Source organism: Thalassophryne amazonica, chromosome 9 (assembly GCF_902500255.1).
Source record: "Thalassophryne amazonica chromosome 9, fThaAma1.1, whole genome shotgun sequence".
NCBI lineage: Eukaryota > Metazoa > Chordata > Actinopteri > Batrachoidiformes > Batrachoididae > Thalassophryne > Thalassophryne amazonica.
Window position 1 is genome coordinate 1,252,262 of NC_047111.1, and position 20,974 is coordinate 1,273,235.

Here is a 20,974-nt window from a genome sequence, read left to right on the forward strand (position 1 = left end):
CACTGATTTATGTTTAATTATTTCAGAATTAGTTAATTCTTTAATACATTAAAAAGATCTAGGTATTTTTAATCATTCTTTAATTCATGAAATAAAATGACATTAAAATATTAGACCCTGGGTGGGAGGGGAGGTATGGCTTGGAGGCGGCGCTTGGGTGGGGTTAGGGGAGGAGCTTGGGGCTGGGGCTAGGGGAGGAGCCAGGGGCGGAACTAGGGGAGGAGCCGGGGGCGGGGCTTAAAGGCGGGACATACTGACGTCATCGACTCTGATTGGATGTGATGTCATAAGGGGCGGGGCTTGGAGGCGGGACTAGGGGCGGGGCGTAGGGGCGTGACATAGTGACATCATCGATTTTGATTGGCTGTGATGTCATAAGGGGCGGGATTATGGGAGGGGTTAGGGGCAGGGCGGGACATAGTGATGTCATCGATTATGATTGGCTGTGACGTCATAAGGGGGTGGGGCTTAGTGACGTAGTCGATTCTGATTGGCTGACAGGGTCATTAATCACTTTTTGACTAAAGGTTGGTCAGTTTTCTCTCTGAAGTGCAAAGCAACTGAGTGAGTTCTGAAAACTGCTACAAAAGTACTGCAAAAGGAAACGGTGTGAACCACAAAGCAACTGAGTGATTTCTGAAAATTGTGAACAAAATACTGCAAAAGGAAACATTATGAAGTACAACAGTGTTTCCTTTTGCTGTACCTTGGTCCCAGTTTTCAGAAGTCATTCAGTTGCATTGCACTTCACAGTGTTTCATTTTGTTGTAATTGGGTTACAGTTTTCAGAAGTCACTCAGTTGCTTTGCACTTCTCAATGTTTCCTTTTGCTGTACTTTGGTCCCATTGCGCTTCAAACCTCTTTTCGCAATACTTGGGTGGCAGTTTTCAGAACTCACTCTGTTGCACTGTAGGAAGCAGAGACGGGGAGGAGAGGAGGCAGAGAGGAGAGGAGAGGAGGCAGAGGCAGAGAGGAGAGGAGAGGAGGCAGAGGCAGAGGAGAGGAAGCAGAGAGGAGGCAGAGGCAGAGAGGAGGCAGAGACAGAGGAGAGGAGGCAGAGGCAGAGGAGAGGAAGCAGAGAGGAGGCAGAGGCAGAGAGGAGGCAGAGACAGAGGAGAGGAGGCAGAGGCAGAGAGGAGAGGAAGCAGAGGCAGAGAGGAGAGGAGAGGAGGCAGAGGCAGAGAGGAGAGGAGGCAGAGACAGAGAGGAGAGGAAGCAGAGACAGAGAGGAGAGGAGGCAGAGACAGAGAGGAGGCAGAGACAGAGGAGAGGAGGCAGAGACAGAGAGGCAGAGACAGAGGAGAGGAGGCAGAGAGGAGCAGAGACAGAGAGGAGAGGAGGCAGAGACAGGGAGGAGAGGAGGCAGAGACAGAGAGGAGAGGAAGCAGAGACAGAGAGGAGAGGAAGCAGAGAAAGGGAGGAGAGGAAGCAGAGAGGAGGCAGAGGCAGAGAGGAGGCAGAGCAAGAGAGGAGGCAGAGAGGAGGGAGAGGAGGCAGAGGCAGAGGAGAGGAAGCAGAGAGGAGGCAGAGGCAGAGAGGAGGCAGAGACAGAGGCAGAGGCAAGGAGAGGAAGCAGAGGGAGGCAGAGGCAGAGAGGAGGCAGAGACAGAGGAGAGGAGGCAGAGAGGAGAGGAGAGGAGGCAGAGGCAGAGAGGAGAGGAGGCAGAGGAAGCAGAGAGGAGAGGAAGCAGAGACAGAGAGGAGGCAGAGACAGAGGAGAGGAGGCAGAGGCAGAGAGGAGGCAGAGACAGAGGAGAGGAGGCAGAGAGGAGGCAGAGACAGAGGAGAGGAGGCAGAGAGGAGGCAGAGACAGAGGAGAGGAGGCAGAGGCAGAGAGGAGAGGAGAGGAGGCAGAGGAGAGGAAGCAGAGAGGAGGCAGAGGCAGAGAGGAGGCAGAGACAGAGGAGAGGAGGCAGAGGCAGAGAGGAGAGGAGGCAGAGGAGAGGAAGCAGAGAGGAGGCAGAGGCAGAGAGGAGGCAGAGACAGAGGAGAGGAGGCAGAGGCAGAGGAGAGGAAGCAGAGAGGAGGCAGAGGCAGAGAGGAGGCAGAGACAGAGGCAGAGGCAGAGAGGAGGCAGAGACAGAGGAGAGGAGGCAGAGGCAGAGAGGAGGCAGAGACAGAGGAGAGGAGGCAGAGACAGAGGCAGAGGAGGCAGAGCATTTTGGTGACTTTTATGAAGTAATGACAGTAGATTTGGTGTCCCTCACACCTTGTGTTAGTGAACTGTCACGTTATGCTAATTGTCTAATCAGCTTCTGCTGCAGTGGAGATTTGAACTGAGTTGTTCGGTGCCTGCAGGGTGAGAAGCTGAGATATATTTAAGCCAGGAAGTGTTTGCTGATTGTGTGCACCTTTGAGTTGTGTCTGTGTGGAGTTGGACTCACCTCATGTTTTCTTTCTTCACAGACTCGGTTTGTCGCGGCCACCTGGGGTCCCTGGGTCCGAACTGCTGTGGCTCCGGACCGTTTGCGCTGCTGAGAGCGCGCCGTGTTTCCACCTCACCAGACCGCGGACTTTTTAGTTGTTTATCACTGCACTCATGATTATTAAATTCTGTTATCTTTTGAGCCGTGCTCTGCTTATTTTATGCTGGGTCTGTGCTCCGACCGCGTCCGACACATAACAGAGAGGAGGCAGAGAAAGTGGAGAGAGGGTTGTGTGCTGGGGTGTTTGGCTGGCTTTTTGTTTTTTCTGTTTCTCCCACCAGGTGGTACGCATTCAGGACTGAGTGGCTGAGCATTAGGACCTCACCCTGAACACCTGAGGCTTGTTATCACGTGCAGGTCATCAGGACTCACAGCTGTAGTGACGTTAAGTTCGAGTCAGGCTGCTCGACACAGCATCGAGCTTTGTGAACCAGAAGTGTCGGTGTTTCGAGCACGCCCCCATCACGTGACCACTGCGAGCGAGGCCTCGTTACGTCACCCCACGTGTCGAGCTTCGCGGGAAAGTCGAATAATCTGGGCGTGTCAATACGACCCGCCAAGTATTTAAATGAGATCTGAATCGTGTGGGTTTGTGAGAGGAGGAAACTGCTAGTGACAGTGTTATTGCCAATTACTACGTGACAGGGACAGCATTAGTTTATATTTAGGTCTAGTTTAGAGTTCATTTAGTATAGTTAGCTACATACACATAGGACCTAACATTAGTGATGGCAATTTCGAGGCCTCATGAACCATTGAGCCATTTCAACACAACTGGCTGAAAATCGACACACTGCTTCGAGGCGTTTGATACAGTTTGAAGGGTGACATCTGCTGGATTGTTTTGAGAATTACCCTGAGCGAGTGCTGTGACAAATGTTTGCAGTAATTCATGACTGATGTGGTTTGTCCTTGAAATAAAAAAATGTCATCTTCATTATTGTGTCTTTCTTAATGTAATAAATAGTCCCTACAAATGCACACATACTGGTTATGAAAGCCTTTATTGTAGACTATATGTAGATTTATCATTCCTCAAACAATATTTGGCTGGAATGTGACGGGAAAAGTGAGAACGGCATGTGCTTCTGCAACTTGTGTTTATGATACTGTAATTTGTAAATTAGAATAGAGGGGATAGGAGACGGTGATTGTGCAACTATCAACAATTTTTATTAAAAAAAAGAATCATTTCAAGTTGAAATGATTCTTTTTTTGAAATTTTCAACAGTGCTGGGCTTTAATCGGCTCCTCTTCTGCCTCACCACCTCTCCAGCTTTGGAGAAGACCCACTCGCCAAAATCACAGCTGTTCAGTCACTCAGCTCAGTCTCTGAGCTACCTATGAATATATAGTCTAACCTATAACCTGTGTTGATGTACTGTGTGGATAAATGTTGTATATGAATGGATGCCTTGTTGTGTGTGGCGTATGTCTGTCTATGTTAGGCAGTGATGTTAAGATCGAGTCAGTCTGCTCGACACAGCATCGAGCTTTTTGAACCAGAAGTGTCGGTGAGCAGCGTTTCGAGCACGCCCCCATCACGTGACCACTGCTTGCGAGGCCTCGTTACGTCACACCACGTGTCGAGCTTCACATAATCTGGGCGTGTCAATACGTCCCGCCAAGTATTTAAATGAGATCTGAATCGCAGCTCAAACCGTGGGTTTTTGAGAGGAGAAGATTGCTAGCGACACTGTTATTGCCAATTACCACGTGAATCGTAGCCAAGGAAAGCATTAGTTTATATTTAGGTCTAGTTTAGAGTTCATTTAGTACATACACATAGGATCTAACATAGACAGACACACACCATACACAACAGGCATCCATTCATATACAACATTTATTCACACAGTACATCAACATAGGTTATAGGTTCGACTATATATTATAGGTAGATCAGAGACTGAGCTGAGTGACTGAAGAGCTGTGATTTTGTTGAAGTGAAAGGTTGTGTGTGTGTGTGTGTGTGTGAAAGAGTGAGTAGTGGTAAGGAAGGGACATGGAGGAGCCAGTTCCAAAAAGAACACGATCAGTTGCTTGGGAGCACTTTGATCTAATAAGCCCCAAAAAGGTCAAGTGCTTGATTTGTGCTCAAGAGTTGAGGTACAGTAACAAAACGTCTTCAATGCTGCAACACCTGAGGTCCAAACATCCCAAGACATTAATGGCTGCTGCTTCTGTTGCTGCTGCTGGAGCAGGAATCAGGCCATGTAAGCTATATTTTATTCTTTATCTAAGATTAAAACATACTCATAAACAAAAATAGCTCAGCATGTCAGACTGTATTTCCATTAAAGGCAGACAAGCTGGTTTGGATGAGGCACTGGTGGACTATGTTGTGGAAGATGCACATCCGTCCAAATAGTGGAGAGCAAAGCCTTCAGGGCTTTACTACAAAAGTTTGACCCAACATATGCCCACCTCCAGAGGAGAAGACCAGCTCAAATACTGGGGGACACGAGTCGCAGTCTATCCCAATTTACAGAGAATGGAAAAAAATATTTGTCGATGCAGCAACATCAGTGCCTTGCAGCGGGGTGAGGCAGAAGAGGAGCCAATTAAAGCCCAGCAATGTTGAAATTATTGTTTTTTGAATAAAAATTGTTGAAAGATGCACAATCACCGTCTCCTATCCCCTCTATTCTAATTTTCAAATTCCAGCAACATAAGCACCAGTTGCAGAAGCACATGTCTTTCTCACTTTTCCCGTCACATTTTATCCAAATATAGTTTGAGGAATGATAACACAAATCTACATATAGTCTACAATAAAGGCTTTCATAACCATTATGTGTGCATCTGTAGGGACTATTTATTACATTAAAAGGACACAATAATACATATGACATTTTCTTTTATTATTATTATTTTTCAAGAACAAACCACATCAGTCATGAATTAATGCAAACATTTGTCAGGGCACTCGCTCAAGGTAATTCTCAAAGCAATCCAGCAGATGTCACCCTTCAAACTGTATCAAACGCGTCGAAGCAGTGTGTCGATTTTCAGCCAGTTGCAGTGGCTCATTGGTTCATAAGGCTTCAAAATTGCCATCACTAATGTTTTCTGTCATATTGAGGTCCATGTAAATGCCTGGAAAGTATGCGGTTGAAGATGAGTGTGTTAATTTAAAAAAAATCTTATCGTGACTGAGGGCAGTTCTGCAGTTACTGCATGATTCAGCAGTTCACTCTGTGTCCTGTAGAGGGCAGCAATGCGCTTAGTAGCAGCTCCACTGCCTCATGTGTATAGAAGAAGAAGAAGAAGAAGAAGAAGACGACGACGAAGCCCAAATAAACAGCTGAGTTCTGGACGATTCAGGAGCAGCAGGTCTTGTTTGTGTGAGATGTTATGGGCGGACGCCTGTCTTAAGTTTGAGGTCACAGACGATGTGGGCGGACTCCTAACTCGTGTCTGAGTCACGAAGGCTATGGACTGTGGTTGCGCGCATGCAGCAGAATGGTTGCGGCGGCAGGGAGCGTCAGTCTTTCAGTCCTCTGCCTGCGGTGCGGAGGTTCCTTCAGGACAGAGGGACGCTGCCCTTACCCAGGCTAATGGTGCTGTTCTCGGCCGCAGGCGCCGCCACCGAGGACGACGCCATGTCCACTTCCGCCGATGTGGAGGACGACTTCCGGAAGCCTGCAGCGTGCGAACAGGACCCGAAGGTAAACAAAAGTAAGGCAGTCGCTGCTGCCACAGCACTTTGTCACCATGGTAACCTTTTGTCTATTGACCCAGCACTAATCTGATGGCGTCATTTCTCCTGTTTGCAGCTGCAGCGCCTAAACACGTACAGGAGACTAATTCCTTTTAACTGTGTATGAATATTCCCATAGAAGTTAACATTCTCCATGTACACACTCCGAAATATCCTTTAATACTATTGAACTCCTAAACATTCATTATTTGTATAATATAGATTGGCTGTTTGACTGAAAGGCACAGGAACTGAAAATATAACAGGAGTGCGCAGGAGGCCTGAAAAAAACCCTCGTGTGCCGTGGTGACTGCTATTTTGCTGTATTACGTTACTAAGCCATATATACTGATTTATAACACAAAACTGTCAAGAAGGGGAATAAATAGAAGAGTAAAAGAAGAAGAGAAGGTAGAAGAAGAGTAAAGGTGATGGTATATGTAATCAGAGCAGTAAATTGATCAGTCCATGTGACTGTCCTCGTGCGGTTATTTCCACCAGGTGCTGCTGCTGATCCACAACGTGAATTCTGCCTTCCAGAACAGCTCTTACATAATCATCTGAATCTGAACCTGTCATCTACCTATCATAAGCGGAGACACAAGGCCAAAACATCGCCATCATGCAGGATGCAGGATGCCTTGAAAACAAAACCCCCCAGATTTTAGAAATCACTGTTTATATTTAAACACAAGGCTAAAACATCATCAGAGTGCGCAGGACACCTGGGGAAAAAAAAAAATCTGTGGTTGTCATTTTTATTGTAGAAATCATTGTTTATATTTAATCAGAAGCAGAGACACTAGGCCAAAACATCACCATCACGCAGGATGCAGGACGCCTTGAAAACAAAAACTAGCCAATTTTAGAAATCACTGCTTACACTTTACGAGGTCTGTTAGAAAAGTATCTGACCTTTTTTATTTTTTGCAAAAACCATATGGATTTGAATCACGTGTGATTGCATCAGCCAAGCTTGAACCTTCGTACACATGCGTGATTTTTTTCACGCCTGTCGGTTGCGTCATTCGCCTGTGAGCAGGCTTTGAGTGAGCACTGGTCCTCCCCCCTTGTCGGATTTTCATTGTGAGGAAAATGTCTGAACAGCTGGAGCAGCGCTGCATCAAATTTTTCCAGAAACTCTGAGAGACAGCCAGGTGGACACCATTCGGAAAATTCAGATGGCTTTCAGGGACGATTTTATGGGCATCACACAGATTAAGGAGTGTTACAGCCGGTTTAAAGACGGCGCACAATGGCAGAGGGAGCGCCACGCTCCAAGCGACGATCAACAGGTTAAAACGACCAGATCATTTCCAAACTGAATGCTGTGTTGATCCGGGACGTCGTCTGACTACCAGAGAAATGGCAGAAAAGGTGGACATCAGCACTTTTCCGGCACATTCCACTGTTAAAGGAGATTTTGTCATGAAAACAGGAGCGGAGGAATTTGCCATGGAACCGCTAATGGCGCGGAACGAAATCACCTCCATGTTGGTCTCACAGGACTTGTGACATGCCCAGATCTTCGACAGTTTCTCGGATACTCACTCGACTGAAAAGCCACCCAAAGCCGTCTGAATCTTCCGAATGGTGGAAGATCTGGGCATGTCCCGTGAGACTTCCAACACGGAGGTGCTTTTTGTTCTGCGCCATTACGCGGCTCCGTCCTGACGCGCGAATTCCACCGCATGTCTTTTATTACAAAGTCTCCTGTAACAGTGTAATGTGCCAAAAAAGTGCTATGTCCACCTCTCTTGCCATTTCTCTGGTAGTCAGACGACGTCCCGGATCAACACAGCCTTCACTTTGGAAATGATCTGGGCGTTCAGCCTGTCGATGGCCACTCGAAGCGCGGCGTGCCCTCAGCCATTGTGGGTCGTCTTTAATCCAGTTGTAATGCTCCTTAATCTGTGTGATGCCTATAAGATCTTCATCGAAAGCCATCTGAATTTTCCGAATGGTTTCCACCTGGCTGTCTCTCACAGTTTCTGAAAAAATTTTGATGCAGCAAAGCGGCAGTTGCTCAGCCATTTTCCTGACAATAAAAATCCACTGAGGGGGCTGGACCACTCCTCCCACAAAGCGTGCTCACAGGCGAATGACGCAACCGACAGGCGTGAAAAAACTCACGCATGCGTATGAAGGTTCAAGCTTGGCTGATGCAATCACACGTGATTCAAATCTATATGGTTTTTTGCAAAAAATAAAAAGGTCGGATACTTTTCTAACAGACCTCGTACGCTTATATTTATTCCTCCTCTTGACAGTTTTGTGTTATAAATCAGTATATATGGCTTAGTAACGTAATACAGTGAAATAGCAGCCACCACGGCAGACCAGCATTTATTTTTTAGGTGTCCTGCGCATTCCCGCCATATTTTCAGCTCCTGCACATCCTGCGCCTTTTATTCCAGCCCGATTTATGTAGTCAAACACCTTTGTATAGTCTACAAAGCTGGTATATAATGGTTTCCCCTTAAATCAAACAATTACTACCAATGTCTCAATAAACAGTTACAAGTCTTTTGTCTGCTTCTCTCATAGCTCCAGCAAATCTGAAGAATTTTGCATTTTCATTCCTTTTTTTTTTTTTGTTTTTTTTGCCAGCTTGCACTCGGCTGAGACGGACGCATTTTTCTCTTCTCCCTCCCTCCTTATGTTTCCTGCTTCTGTGGCGTGTTCTCTGTGAGGCTGCAGCTTTGCTCTTGTGGAAAACGACAAAAATGGATCTGTTAAAGTGGTCTCTGAACGCAATTGACACTATTTTTTCCACAAGACATTCGGGGGCGGAGGACCCGACCTGTCCTGCTGGGACGCATGTGATGGGTTACGTGATGGACTCGTGGAGGAGATGGCAGGTCATTTACACGCTTTCTGTGGAGGACGTCGAAGATGTGTATATATTTGGCTTGGTGGTGACCGGCTTTCTGTTGTGTGGAGCGGGCATGGTGCTGGTTTACCGGAAAATTATGAAGGTGGAAGCAGCGATAATTGGGCCGTCCAGGCTGCCCCACATGATTGATTCGGTTGGGAAGGCAGTGGCTGCGCAGTCGGCGGGTGTTAACCGCACGCTGGAAAACATCTCGGGCAGGATTGCAGCTCTGGAAATCCGCTTTGACCATCAGTAAAGACCACATCCTACATTCAGATGTATTGAGAGCCACTCTGTTCTCAGAACTGTGGAATCTTTCAGGTGTCTGCTAATCTGGATATTCATTTGGCTTCCCCAAACACAGCTGCACTTCAAGGCCGCTGCGATAAAAAACCTCCTCAAGAAGATCAACACTTAAGCCTCGCTCCCTGGTCATCCCCCTCCCCTCAGCTTCTCCAGCTCTGACGTTGACTGTGGACAGTGGACTGCTCAGGGCTGAGCCCCTCCCCCTTCCAGGATTGTCAGACAAGGCCGTTGATGGTGCCTAATAGGCTGCCTCCGGACTGTTCTGATAAACTGGACTTTCAAATCTCGGTTGTCGTCCTGCGTCTTTGTTTGTCTGTGTGATTATTGTTTTTCTGTGCTGATGGGGTTTTTTTCCTCATTGCTGCTGTGTAACGTAGTGGCTGTGAGGATTTTTTTCTCTTCCTTACCTCGTGTGTGCTTTTTATATGTGTTTATGTACCAGGCCGGCTTATGTTGTGTGTTATGTGTGTGTCGTTTGTTATGGGTCGGTCTTGGTTTGCTCAGCCCTGCTGTTGACCAAGGCAGGGATGTACATCTGGAGCTGGTCCCGGGCGCCTAATGGCGACTTCTGCTCCTAACTGGCAATTAGGATGGGTTAAATGCAGTAGACACATTTCATTGTGCAGGGAACATGTTCCTTTGTGCATATGACAATAAAATTCTTTTGAATCCTTGAATTTTTACTGAAAATTCAGCTGTATATCCTCCAATCTCTGAAACTGGTATTTAACTTAGCATTCAAAATTTGGCAATTGAACTTTGAATTTAACAGAACACCTCTCAGAATGATCCTGACCTTTCTGTGTTGGTCAGGGTGTGGATATTCTTGTTTTATTCAAATAAAAACTGTGCTGGCAAACACTCCCTCCTACTGTGCAAGTAAAAAGTCAATCAAGCATAAATATTGATCAAATATCAAATTAATGTTCAGTGTCGGGTGACTGGAGCCCTGGTCCCACCAAATAATGAACAGTGAATAATGAGCCTGTTGTTTGTTGGTATGAGTTCAGTGGCTCTGAGAGGCTCTTACAGGCAGAATATTCGGTTAACGAGGCTCATCTCTGAGCGTGGTGCTAATTTCAAGAAGTTCAAAAGTTAGCAACAACAGCGTGGGGCAGTTTGTGTACGAGGTACTACAAGGACAAACAAGGATTTTAGGGGCATGTGTGTGGTGGAGACGAGGCTGTTAAAAGCCCATTATCTGAGCACCTGGCAGCTACGAGGATCGGAGAGGCTAATTTGGAGAGGCTCAGTCCTCTGGCGCACAATTCCACCTGCTTTGTGCACCGGATGTTGTATATAAAATAATTATTTTGTAGTGGATTAATCATTTTCTGTTAGAGTTTGGGTGTTGAAAACACCTCTAATCGCTTCTGGAGTCACAGAAGACTGTTTCATCTGGACCCTTTTTGTCCCTCTCTCTCTCTCCTGCTCCATGAAGTGGACAATGTATTTTGGAATGGCTTAAAAGGCAATTATTTTTTATTGTAATAGCTTGGTAATACAGTTGCATGTTCATTCCTTCTTTATGAGCTGCTGTAAAAGTATTTTTATGATAGATTTAACATCTTGTTAATGGATCAGATGAGGCGCGCTTGTGTGCGCACTGACGCAATGACTCGAGCTCAAGAAGAGCATTTACGCAAAACGCGAGCTCGCAAAAGAGCGATTTTGCAGACATTAATAGACGAAGACCATGTTAAAAGTTGGATCACGGTGTCAAAATGACTGTATAAGCCATTGAAGAAATAAAGCCAGCGGGAGGAAGCACTGAGGCGACTATCCAGGAACTCGTGGTTCAGTTCTAGCTGGTCTGGTGCATTGAATGACTCTAGAACACAGGTGAACAGCATCTGGTGCACAGCGCAGACCGGCCGGACTGTACTGGAGCGTCTATTTAAAAAAAAAAAAAAAAAAAAAAAAAAAAAAGTGACATCTAGAATGGATGCTGTGAATTGAAAACCCACAACTTTAAAGGGACCAAGTGTGGGAGGGCTGGAGGTTTGGACCAAACCCATGCCTAAATGTGCACCAACGTTGCGTTACATGGCACTACATGGATCAGATGTGGCTTGACGTGGATCATATGCGGTGACCCGAGCCACTCGAGGATGGATGTGGCTCAAATGACAGGACGGTCGTGGCTCACTAGAGGCTGATACCTGGCACATGCGAGGTACTTACAGGCACATAGATGCTTCTTCATAAGGGATATGTGATAGATTAAAATGTGGATCTTTCCTCAAATAATCACTGACACACCCATGCGTGGCTCATTATTCATGGCTTATTATTTGGTGGGACAGAGGCTTAAAGGACCATCATAACACTTTTGAATTTTAGGTTATAATCTTTCTGATATAGACTGCATAAAAAGTTTTTTTTTTCTCTCATATGGGTCAGGTACATAAGAAGATGTAGTATGTTTTCCATGAGAGAAATGTTTTGTTTATTTGAACAGGCACATGAGAACTGCGCATTTTTACGTTTACGCATTTTTAAATTTCTCCCAAAGTATTTTGCCTGAGATATAAATCAGTCTTTTTTGAAAGCCAGCGCTGTGAAAACTCCGCGGATTTCATCATGGGGAGGAGTGGGGGTGTTAGTGTTGTTAATTGTGATCGCCACTTAGTTTTTAAAATGCCTATTGCAAAGCGTTTCCTTTTTTTCCGACATCGTGCAAGTTTTATAAGTCCGTGGACACTGATCTGTGTCCTCGGATCCGCGGAACTTTGCAGAGTTCAGAATCACCATGGAGAGAAAAAGCACTGGGAAGAAGAAAAACTTTTTGGAGATGGAAATCGGCATCCTAACATCGGAGGTAGAGAAAAACAAACTTGTACTTTTTGGCAGTCTGAAAAGTGGAGTCAAAGGCACTCATAAAAATGTCATGTGGAAGAGTGTAACGGAGGCGGTCAACAGCGTTGCCGCAGAGGAATGGACTCTGGCTGAGGTTTGAAGAATTCTTTGACTTAACCTATGCCTAATGATTTTGAATCAGTCTTTTATGCACCCACAGTTAAAAGCATATGCCTGCTAATTGATTAAGAATTCTTTGCATTTAGGTCAAGAAAAAGTGGTTCGATTTAAAGATGGCCACCAAAAAACGTGTTGCGGCACTTAAGCACAGCATTAGGCATATTAATGTGCAATGATTAGTTGTCATATTTAGGCTGTTTAGCACATGTATTTTTTATTTTACAAAGGAAGCAGTATCATTAAAAACGTGGGCTTTCTTAAATTAATTTTGTTTAATCCATTTTAAGAATCCGTTTTGATCTGTTCTGAATATGTGGCTGCTTATGCTTGGATGACAGCTGAGGTTTGTTTCATAATAATTTTCAGACTCAGACAGATTTTGTAGTGCTGCGCCGCAATCCACAGACTTAGATTTGCATACATGAGCTCAGACCAGACGTGAGCTCTGTCGCGAGATTCGTCTTAGCCTCCGCTCACATCCAAATTGATAAATACCGAAGTTTGCATATGGTTGAACGCACGTTTTCTGCCATACGTTCATTTGATAAATGAGGCCCAATATGTCTACCTTTCTCCTCTCCATCATATCAGCCAGCTCTCTTCCTTTACCAGTCATACAACCAACATTCAAAGTCCCCACTCTCATTTCCACCCTTCTAGTTTTCTTCTTCTCCCGCTGTTTGTGGAAATGTTCTCCTCCTCCTCTTCTTCGTCGTCTTCGCCCATCAGTAGCCGAATTTCCACCGGCACCCTGTTGGGCAACAGCACCGGTGGTGGACGTTGTTAACCCGGGCCTCGACCGATCCGGTATGGAAATTCGATTCTTAGTCTGCATAGTTGGGTTGGCTTGTTTTATGCCGGATGCCCTTCCTGAAGCAACCCTCCTCATTTGTCCGGGCTTGGGACCAGCACTCAGAATGTACTGGCTGCACACCCCATGTGGCTGAGTTAACACACTGAAAGATAAAATCCGGTAAAGTTCACGGCTCAATAAATCTTAAGAGACACTTTGTAGAAAAAACAAACAACACTAGTTTCTGACCTTTGGAAGGTAGACAACGAGCCTTATTGTTTATCCGTATTAGCCGTCCTCTGAGCTGGAAAAATAACATTGAACTGAACGAGCAGGTGGCAGACAAACGGAAGCGTAGGTACAGTCTACAAAGTCTAAACACGAAAAAAAAAAAACACACCAAAAAATTATTCATTAATTTACTGCTAAAAGGTCTGGTGTCACCAAATTCACTGAACACATCAGTGGTCTCCTTGCTTGTTATACTACAGAACTCAGTTTGTATGTCATTGTGAAAAACTTTGGAGAATTTTTTATTGTTTAAATTTCAGCAACATCAATATTACAAGGTATGGTGTCATTGAATTCACTGCACACATCAGTGGTGTCTTGCTTATTATACTACAGCACTCAGTTGGGAAAAGGCTAATTAAAACATTTAAAAAAATTTTTATTGTTAAAACTTTAAAAAGCATCAATGTTATAAGGTGTGGTTTGTCACCAAATTCACTGTTAACTTCAGGGGTGTCTTGCTTATTATACTGCAGCACTCAGTTTGGAAGAAGGTAATTAAAAAAACTTTTATTGTTTAAATTTTCAATAACATCAATGTTATAAGGAGTGGTGTTGCCATATTCATTGCACAGCTGTCCTGCTGATTATACTACAGAACTCAGGAAAATAGTAATTAAAAAAATTTGGACAATTTGTTATTGTTTAAATATTTAGTAACATCAATGTTATAATGTCTGGTGTTGCCAAATTAATTGCACACATCAGTAATCTGCTGCTGGTCATAGTACAGCACTCAGTTTGGAAAAATTTTGGAGAATTTTTCATTGTTTAAATGTTCAGTAGCATCAGTCTTATAAGCTGTGTTGTCACCAAATTCACTGCACAAAACAATGGTCTCCTGCTGGTAATACTACAGCACGGGGGCGGAGTTAGCCGCTAAGCACCCCTAAAAAAATATATATATATATATATATATGCACTTCTGTAGTGCTATTTTATTTAAACAACCTAAAGCATTATGCCAAAATATGTATTATAAGAAAAAAAAAAAGCTGCGTGGCTCATTATTCATCATTTGTTGGGACCAGGGCTTAAATCTGCAGAAAGACAATAGAAAGCAACAAAACTGTGGATCTGGGTGCCAGGAACATTGACTGAAAAGTGGGAATCACAAGGTTCTCCCCAGATATTTTTAGTGTAGTGGTGCTGTTGGCATTTATCGCCCAAGGTGGCACACGTTGTCATTTTGACTGGTTTGAACAAGACAATTAGGGACTGATTTTGATCAGTTTTATTGCCAAGTAAGTTCTCACATACAAGTAATTTGATCTGGTGTCATTGGTGCATAAACAACCATAATAAAAAGAAAATGAAAAAAAAATTCTGTATGACGAAAAGGAGTAAATCTGCTCTTTTAATGAATCAGTTTTTCACACTTTACTGTTTCACAGAAGCTGTGTGGTGAAGATGATAGTTTATTAAAATTGCTTCGCTGCTCACACTTTTTCCTTCTCTCTCTCTTTCTTTCTTTCTCTCTCTCTGTGTGTGTGTGTGTGTGTGTGTGTGTGTGAGGGAGCAAGAGACTCACTCTCACACCGTATATGAGCAAACTTTGGAAACATGAAGGATTTCAACTGTAAAATAAAGCTATGTAAGCAGAAGGAGCTCCTGTTATTGGAAGACTGTTGTTTTTTCACTGTGCTCTCTGAACTGCAGTGCTGTGGCTCTGCTCAGCTCTCTGCTGGCGGAGGAGGGGCAAGCGGGCAGTTCAGCACAAACAGGCTGACAGAGCAGAGAACAATATAACGGCGCTGTGATAACACTATGATGGCGCGGCGCCGTTGTTCCATTGTCTGGGGAGAACCCTGGCATCAGGTACCCGTGGGACTGGACGTTGTGTGAGATTCAGGCGAGTTGCTCTGCTTCTTTCTTTAGTGAGTTAGTGTTTAAAGGACATGTTGCACGTTATTTAACACCCTTGTCCCGGTTTCATAAAGCAGTCTTAAGCCCCTTTCATACTGGGCCTGCTTCGAGTTGCTTCATGTGGCGTCGTGATGACGCGGAATGTCTGTGTCAGGTGCGTGCAGCAGGGAGGCAGAGAGGAGGTGAGGACACAGTGGAGGATCTGCAGACAATCAAATCAGCAAAGCAGACATAATAAAAACGCTTTATTCGTGGCCAATCTGTATGTAGTCACTACAACTTATTTAGTCCATGATGTGGACATGATGGACACGCAAAATATCCGTTTTACAAACTGTCCCAGTCCGCTGCCCAGCCGCAAATCCCTGTCAGTTGTGGATATCAGCAGATGACGGCAAATATACAGCACATAGTTTGAGTATGTATGGAGTATGTAAGGTGGATGTCATCCGCAGCCAAAATTTTGTGCAGCTCAAAAATCCTGGCAATGGAAAAACGTGCCTCTGCAGATAATTGCGGATGTGTGCGGGTGTCGGGCGACTTATACAAGCATGTTTCACACATATTGTGGATGTTAAGCGAATATGAGCCAATTTTGTGTGCAATCCATACGCAAATCCTCCTAAACACCAGTGGGACAGGGCCCTTAAGGTGCACTAACATGAGCATGCTTGTGACTCATGCAATAACACGAACGTTGTCGTGACAATCCCACCCACTGTGTTCACAGCTGGATGTCGTTCTTTGTTCGACTGGCTGCCACGTGTTCTGCGCTGGAAGCTGCATATATAAAATAATTATTTCATGGCGGATTCATCTTTTTTCTGCAAATTGGCCATTGAAAACTGCTGCAGCCGGAGCCGTTCACGCGCATGCGCCTAACTACCTGCAGAAAGCATTTTGAGCCGTCTAAAAAGGTATTTACGAGGTCTGTTCGAAAAGTATCCGACCTTTTTATTTTTTTCAAAAACCTGATGGATTTGAATCACGTGCTTGCATGAGCCAACCTTGAACCTTCGTGCGCATGCGTGAATTTTTTCACGCCTGTCAATTGCGTCATTTGCTTGTAAGCAGCCTTTGTGTGACGATGGGTGGAGTCTCTCGTCGTTTTTTTTTTTTTTTTTGCAAGGAAATGGCGGAACGACTGGAGCAGCGCGACTGCATCAAATTTTGCCAGAAACTGGGTGACAGCCAGGTGGAAGCCATTCGGATTATTCAGACGGCTTTCGGTGACGATCCTATGGGCATCACACAGATTAAGGAGCGGTACAACTGGTTTAAAGACGTCCGCACAACGGTGGAGAGCGAGCCACGCTCCGGGCAGCCATCAACATGCAGAAATGATCAGATCATTTCCAAAGTGAATGCTGTGGTGATGCGGGGCCATCGTGTGACTATCCGAGAAATTGCAGAAGTGGTGGACATCAGCACTTTTTCGGCACATTCCACTGTGACAGAAGATTTTGCCATGTAAAGAGTTGCAGCGAAATTCATGCTGATGGCTTTGGCACAAAGCTGATGGCGGAGCAAAAGCGCCTTTGTGTTGAAGTCTCACAGGACATGTTGTGACATGCCCACCTCTTCCACCGTTCGGAAGATTCAGACGGCTTTCGGTGGCTTTTCAGTCGTGTGACTATCCGAGAAATTGTGCAATTTTTTGGATAGTCACATGACGGTCCCACATCACCACAGCGTTCACTTTGGAATGATCTGGTCATTTCAGCATGTTGATGGCTGACCGGAGCGTGGCTCGCTCTCCACCGTTGTGCGGCCGTCTTTAAACCGGTTATACCGCTCCTTAATCTGTGTGATGCCTATAGCATTGTCACCGAAAGCTGTCTGAATAATCCGAATGGTTTCCACCTGGCTGTCACCCAGTTTCTGGCAAAATTTGGTGCAATCACGCTGCTCCAGTTGTTCCGTCATTTCCTTGCAAAGAAAAAACGACAAGAGACTCCACCCATCCTCACACAAAGGCTGCTTACCAGCAAATGACGTAATCGACAGGCGTGAAAAAGTTCACACATGCGCACGAAGGTTCAAGGTTGGCTCATGCAAGCACACATGATTCAAATCCATCAGGTTTTTGAAAAAAATAAAAAGGTCGGATACTTTTCTAACAGACTTCGTGTTTGTCATTGTCAACTGTTTTATCAAACCATGACAATGGCTTGATAAAACAGTTGTGTTCTTTCCTTCTTGTCTGCAGCTGTTTATATGTTTATGTTTATTACAGAATTAACTTCTTGTTATAATGTTCAGATGAGCTGCGCTCTGATGTGAACCGCTGACATCACCACTCGCTCTGTTCACTTCTTTACTACACTTGACGAGCTGCACGTAGTGTTGGAGATTAGATCGCACCATGTAGCATGAGATTTGTGCGTGAAAGATTTTTTTTGAACATTTAGAAATTCTATGTGCCTAATAGCACACACTGGCGCCCCTCTCGCATCCCGTCTGCGCCCGTTAAAGACGAGTTTACTCTCCAGCATGACAGAGGTCGTGCTGTTGCGTGAAGCAAAGGCATGCTCGTGTCAGTGGGCCTTTAGCTGACGATTTTCATGGGCACAATGGCCTCACGCGTGCCGTTGCCAAGAGACGGCTCCAATGCGTGACCATTTTGGTTACTTCCGGGGTGGTTGCTGTCATGAACTATCCAGCCTTTGTTTCATTAACTGGTTTGATTAACAAATTACAGACCCATACGAACAGCAGAATGACGTACTTAACGCTTAGCCTGGCAGTTTCACTCTTCAGTTTTTTTCTTCTACACTTAACACAAGCCTTTTTGTGCACGTAACGTTGCTTATCGTAACAGCGACGCCCGGTGGCTCATGTGAGAACTGTCACAAAGACATCATGTTAATCGTCTGCTGCAACATGACCAAAAATGGAGGAAGCTCTCCTTTTGAAGGAAGATGAGTGACGTAGGGGAGCTTTTGAGTAGTACATGATAGCCGCCATTTTTTAGGGAAGACACTGACGTTTTGTAGAATAAATAAGCTTAGCCTTCTCTGTACCAGGCTAAAAACTTTAGTCGGTTAACTAAAAGCTTTGTGCAACGACTAATGTAAAAAAATCAGACTAAACAAGAACAAGTATTCGTGATTGTAAGTCTATCGGTGCACATGTAATAACGGTTGCTGATTCATTTTATTGATAATTACTAGTGACGGAAAACCAAAGCATTTTGAACCCAGTTGTGCTGGTGATCCATTTTATGACTGTTTTCAGTCAAAGTCAAAATTAATGTTCCGTTATTTTTATAAAGTTTTCTAAGTTGAGCCCTCCTGCTGCAGCCTTCGTCCACTTTGCCTCAATTTTGATGATGGACTGCTTCAAGTTTAGTGCACATAATGTCAAATGTATGTGTTGTCTTTAATTCTGATGTGTGCCATTATTACATTCAACAAATAATAATTGTGGATTAATTGCTGTATTTTGTATGAGGTAATTGGAGTGTAAACATAATTTCATTGTTGTTGCACTCGTGTAATGACAATGACAATAAATCTCATCTCATCTCAAAAACAAAATTTTGCAAGATATGTTAGTATGTATCTTTGTTTTTTAGTGATCATGGCATTTTTCACCTTTAACTCGCTGTGCAGCACACAGTTTACATCGCAGACTTTTGCGACTTCACAGGTAGCAGCCCTGGTAAGGTATCTTTCAGCACACAAAAGAATCAACTTCAAGGTCAAAGGTCGAGGTCACAGCAAGGTCAAACACAAAATTCAAAGAAACAACTTTCCTGGTCGCAGTTTTTAAAATTTGGCCTCCATATTTGGCATAAACATAGTGATTGGCCTTGCCTATTCAAAGATTCAAAGAAATTTTATTGTCATATGCACAGTACAGAAGAACATCCTCCCTGCACAATGAAATGTGGCTACTGCATTTAACCCATCCTATTTGCCAGTAGGAGCAGAAGTCGCCATTAGGCGCCCGGGGACCAGCTCCAGATGTACATCCCTGCCTTGGTCAACAGCAGGGCTGAGCAAACCAACACCGACCCATAACAAACAACACACACACAACACATAGGCCGGCCCGGTACATAAAACATATATATGAAAGCAAAACACGAGGGAAAAGGAGAAGAAAAAAAACCCCTCATAGCCGCTGCATTACACAGCGGCAATGAGGAAAAAAAATCCCCATCAGCACAGAAAAACAATAATCACAGAGACAAAACAAGGACACAGGACGACAACCGAGATTTGAAAGGACCAGTTTATCAGAACACTCCGGAGGCAGCCTGTTTGGCGCCGTCAACGGCCTTGTCCGACAGTCCTGGAGGGGGGAGGGAACAGCCCTGCGCAGTCTGAGAAGTCCTGGACAGTTCTACACAGTTCACGTCAGAGCTGAAGAAGCTGAGGGGAGGGGGAAAGACCAGGGAGCGAGGCTTAAGTGTTGATCTTCTGAGGAGGTTTTTATCACAGCGACCTTGAAGTGCAGCTGTATTTGGGGAAGCCAAATGAATAGCCAGATTAACAGACGCCTGAAAGATTCCACAGTTCTGAGAACAGAGTGGCTCTCAATGCATCTGAATGTAGAATGTGGTCTTCACAGACGGTCATCATAGCGGGTTTCCAGGGCTGCGATCTTGCTCAAGATGTTTTCCAACGCGCGGTTAACCCCTGCCGACTGCGCAGCCACTGCCTTCCCAATCGAATCAATCATATAGGGCAGCCTGGAAGGACCAATCAAAGCTGCTTCCACTTTCTTGATTTTCCGGTAAACCAGCAGAGTGCCCGCACCACACATCAGAAAGCCGGTCACCACCAAGCCGAATATGTACACATCTTCGACGTCCTCCACAGAAAGCATGTAAAGGCACATGACCTGCCATCTCCTCCACGAGTCCATCACGTAACCCATCACATGCGTCCCAGCAGGACAGGTCGGGTCCTCCGCTCCCGAATGTCTTAAAATAGTGTCAATTGCGTTCAGAGACCACTTTAACAGATCCATTTTTGTCGTTTCCAGAAGAGCAAAGCTGCAGCCTCACAGACAACACGCCACAGAAGCAGGAAAGATAAGGAGGGAGGGAGAGGAGAAAAGTGCGTCCGTCTCGGTCGAGTGCAAGCTGGCAAAAAAATAAGCCATTCCCTGGGATACATGATTGACCTTGGCCTTCAGGGTTTTGCTTGAGATCAAAGGTCACCTAAATAAGGTCAAACTTCAGATTACAGAAATACATGTTGTGTAACACATCACATTAAAGGGCTTGATGAGGGGATCCAGAATATAGCAAAGATTTTAAGTGATGACATCATTTGATGATATCATCATGCAAAAACCATGTAAAACTTTGATTTTTAAGGGGTCCCAATTCCAGTGAAGTTGGGACATTGTGTAAAATGTAAATAAAAACAATATAAATGGTAAATGGACTGCATTTATATAGCACTTTTCCATCTGCATCAGACGCTCAAAGCGCTTTACAATAATGCCTCACATTCACCCCGATGTCAGGGTGCTGCCATACAAGGTGCTCACTACACACCGGGAGCAATAGAGGGCCCTTAGCGATTTTCCAGTCAGGCGGGGATTTGAACCCAGGATCTTCTGGTCTCAAGCCCAACACCTTAACCACTAGACCATCACCTCCCCTATAATATAGGGGAGGTGATGGTCTAGTGATGATGGTGATGGTGATGATGGATGATAATACAATGATTGCAAATCCTCTTCGTATGCAACTGAATACACCACAAAGACAAGA

The 20,974-nt window shown here is 44.8% G+C and overlaps 1 protein-coding gene across 1 annotated transcript in view; it reads left to right on the forward strand.

Moving 5' to 3' along the window:
• The first annotated feature begins 5,478 nt into the window (after nt 1–5,478).
• kctd7 (potassium channel tetramerization domain containing 7) overlaps nt 5,479–20,974 on the forward strand; it is a 73,625-nt gene continuing 58,129 nt past the window's right edge. Inside the window, 1 exon segment of the mRNA XM_034178053.1 lies at nt 5,479–6,098. Coding sequence (XP_034033944.1) covers nt 5,883–6,098 — 216 coding nt within the window. The 5' untranslated portion in view covers nt 5,479–5,882.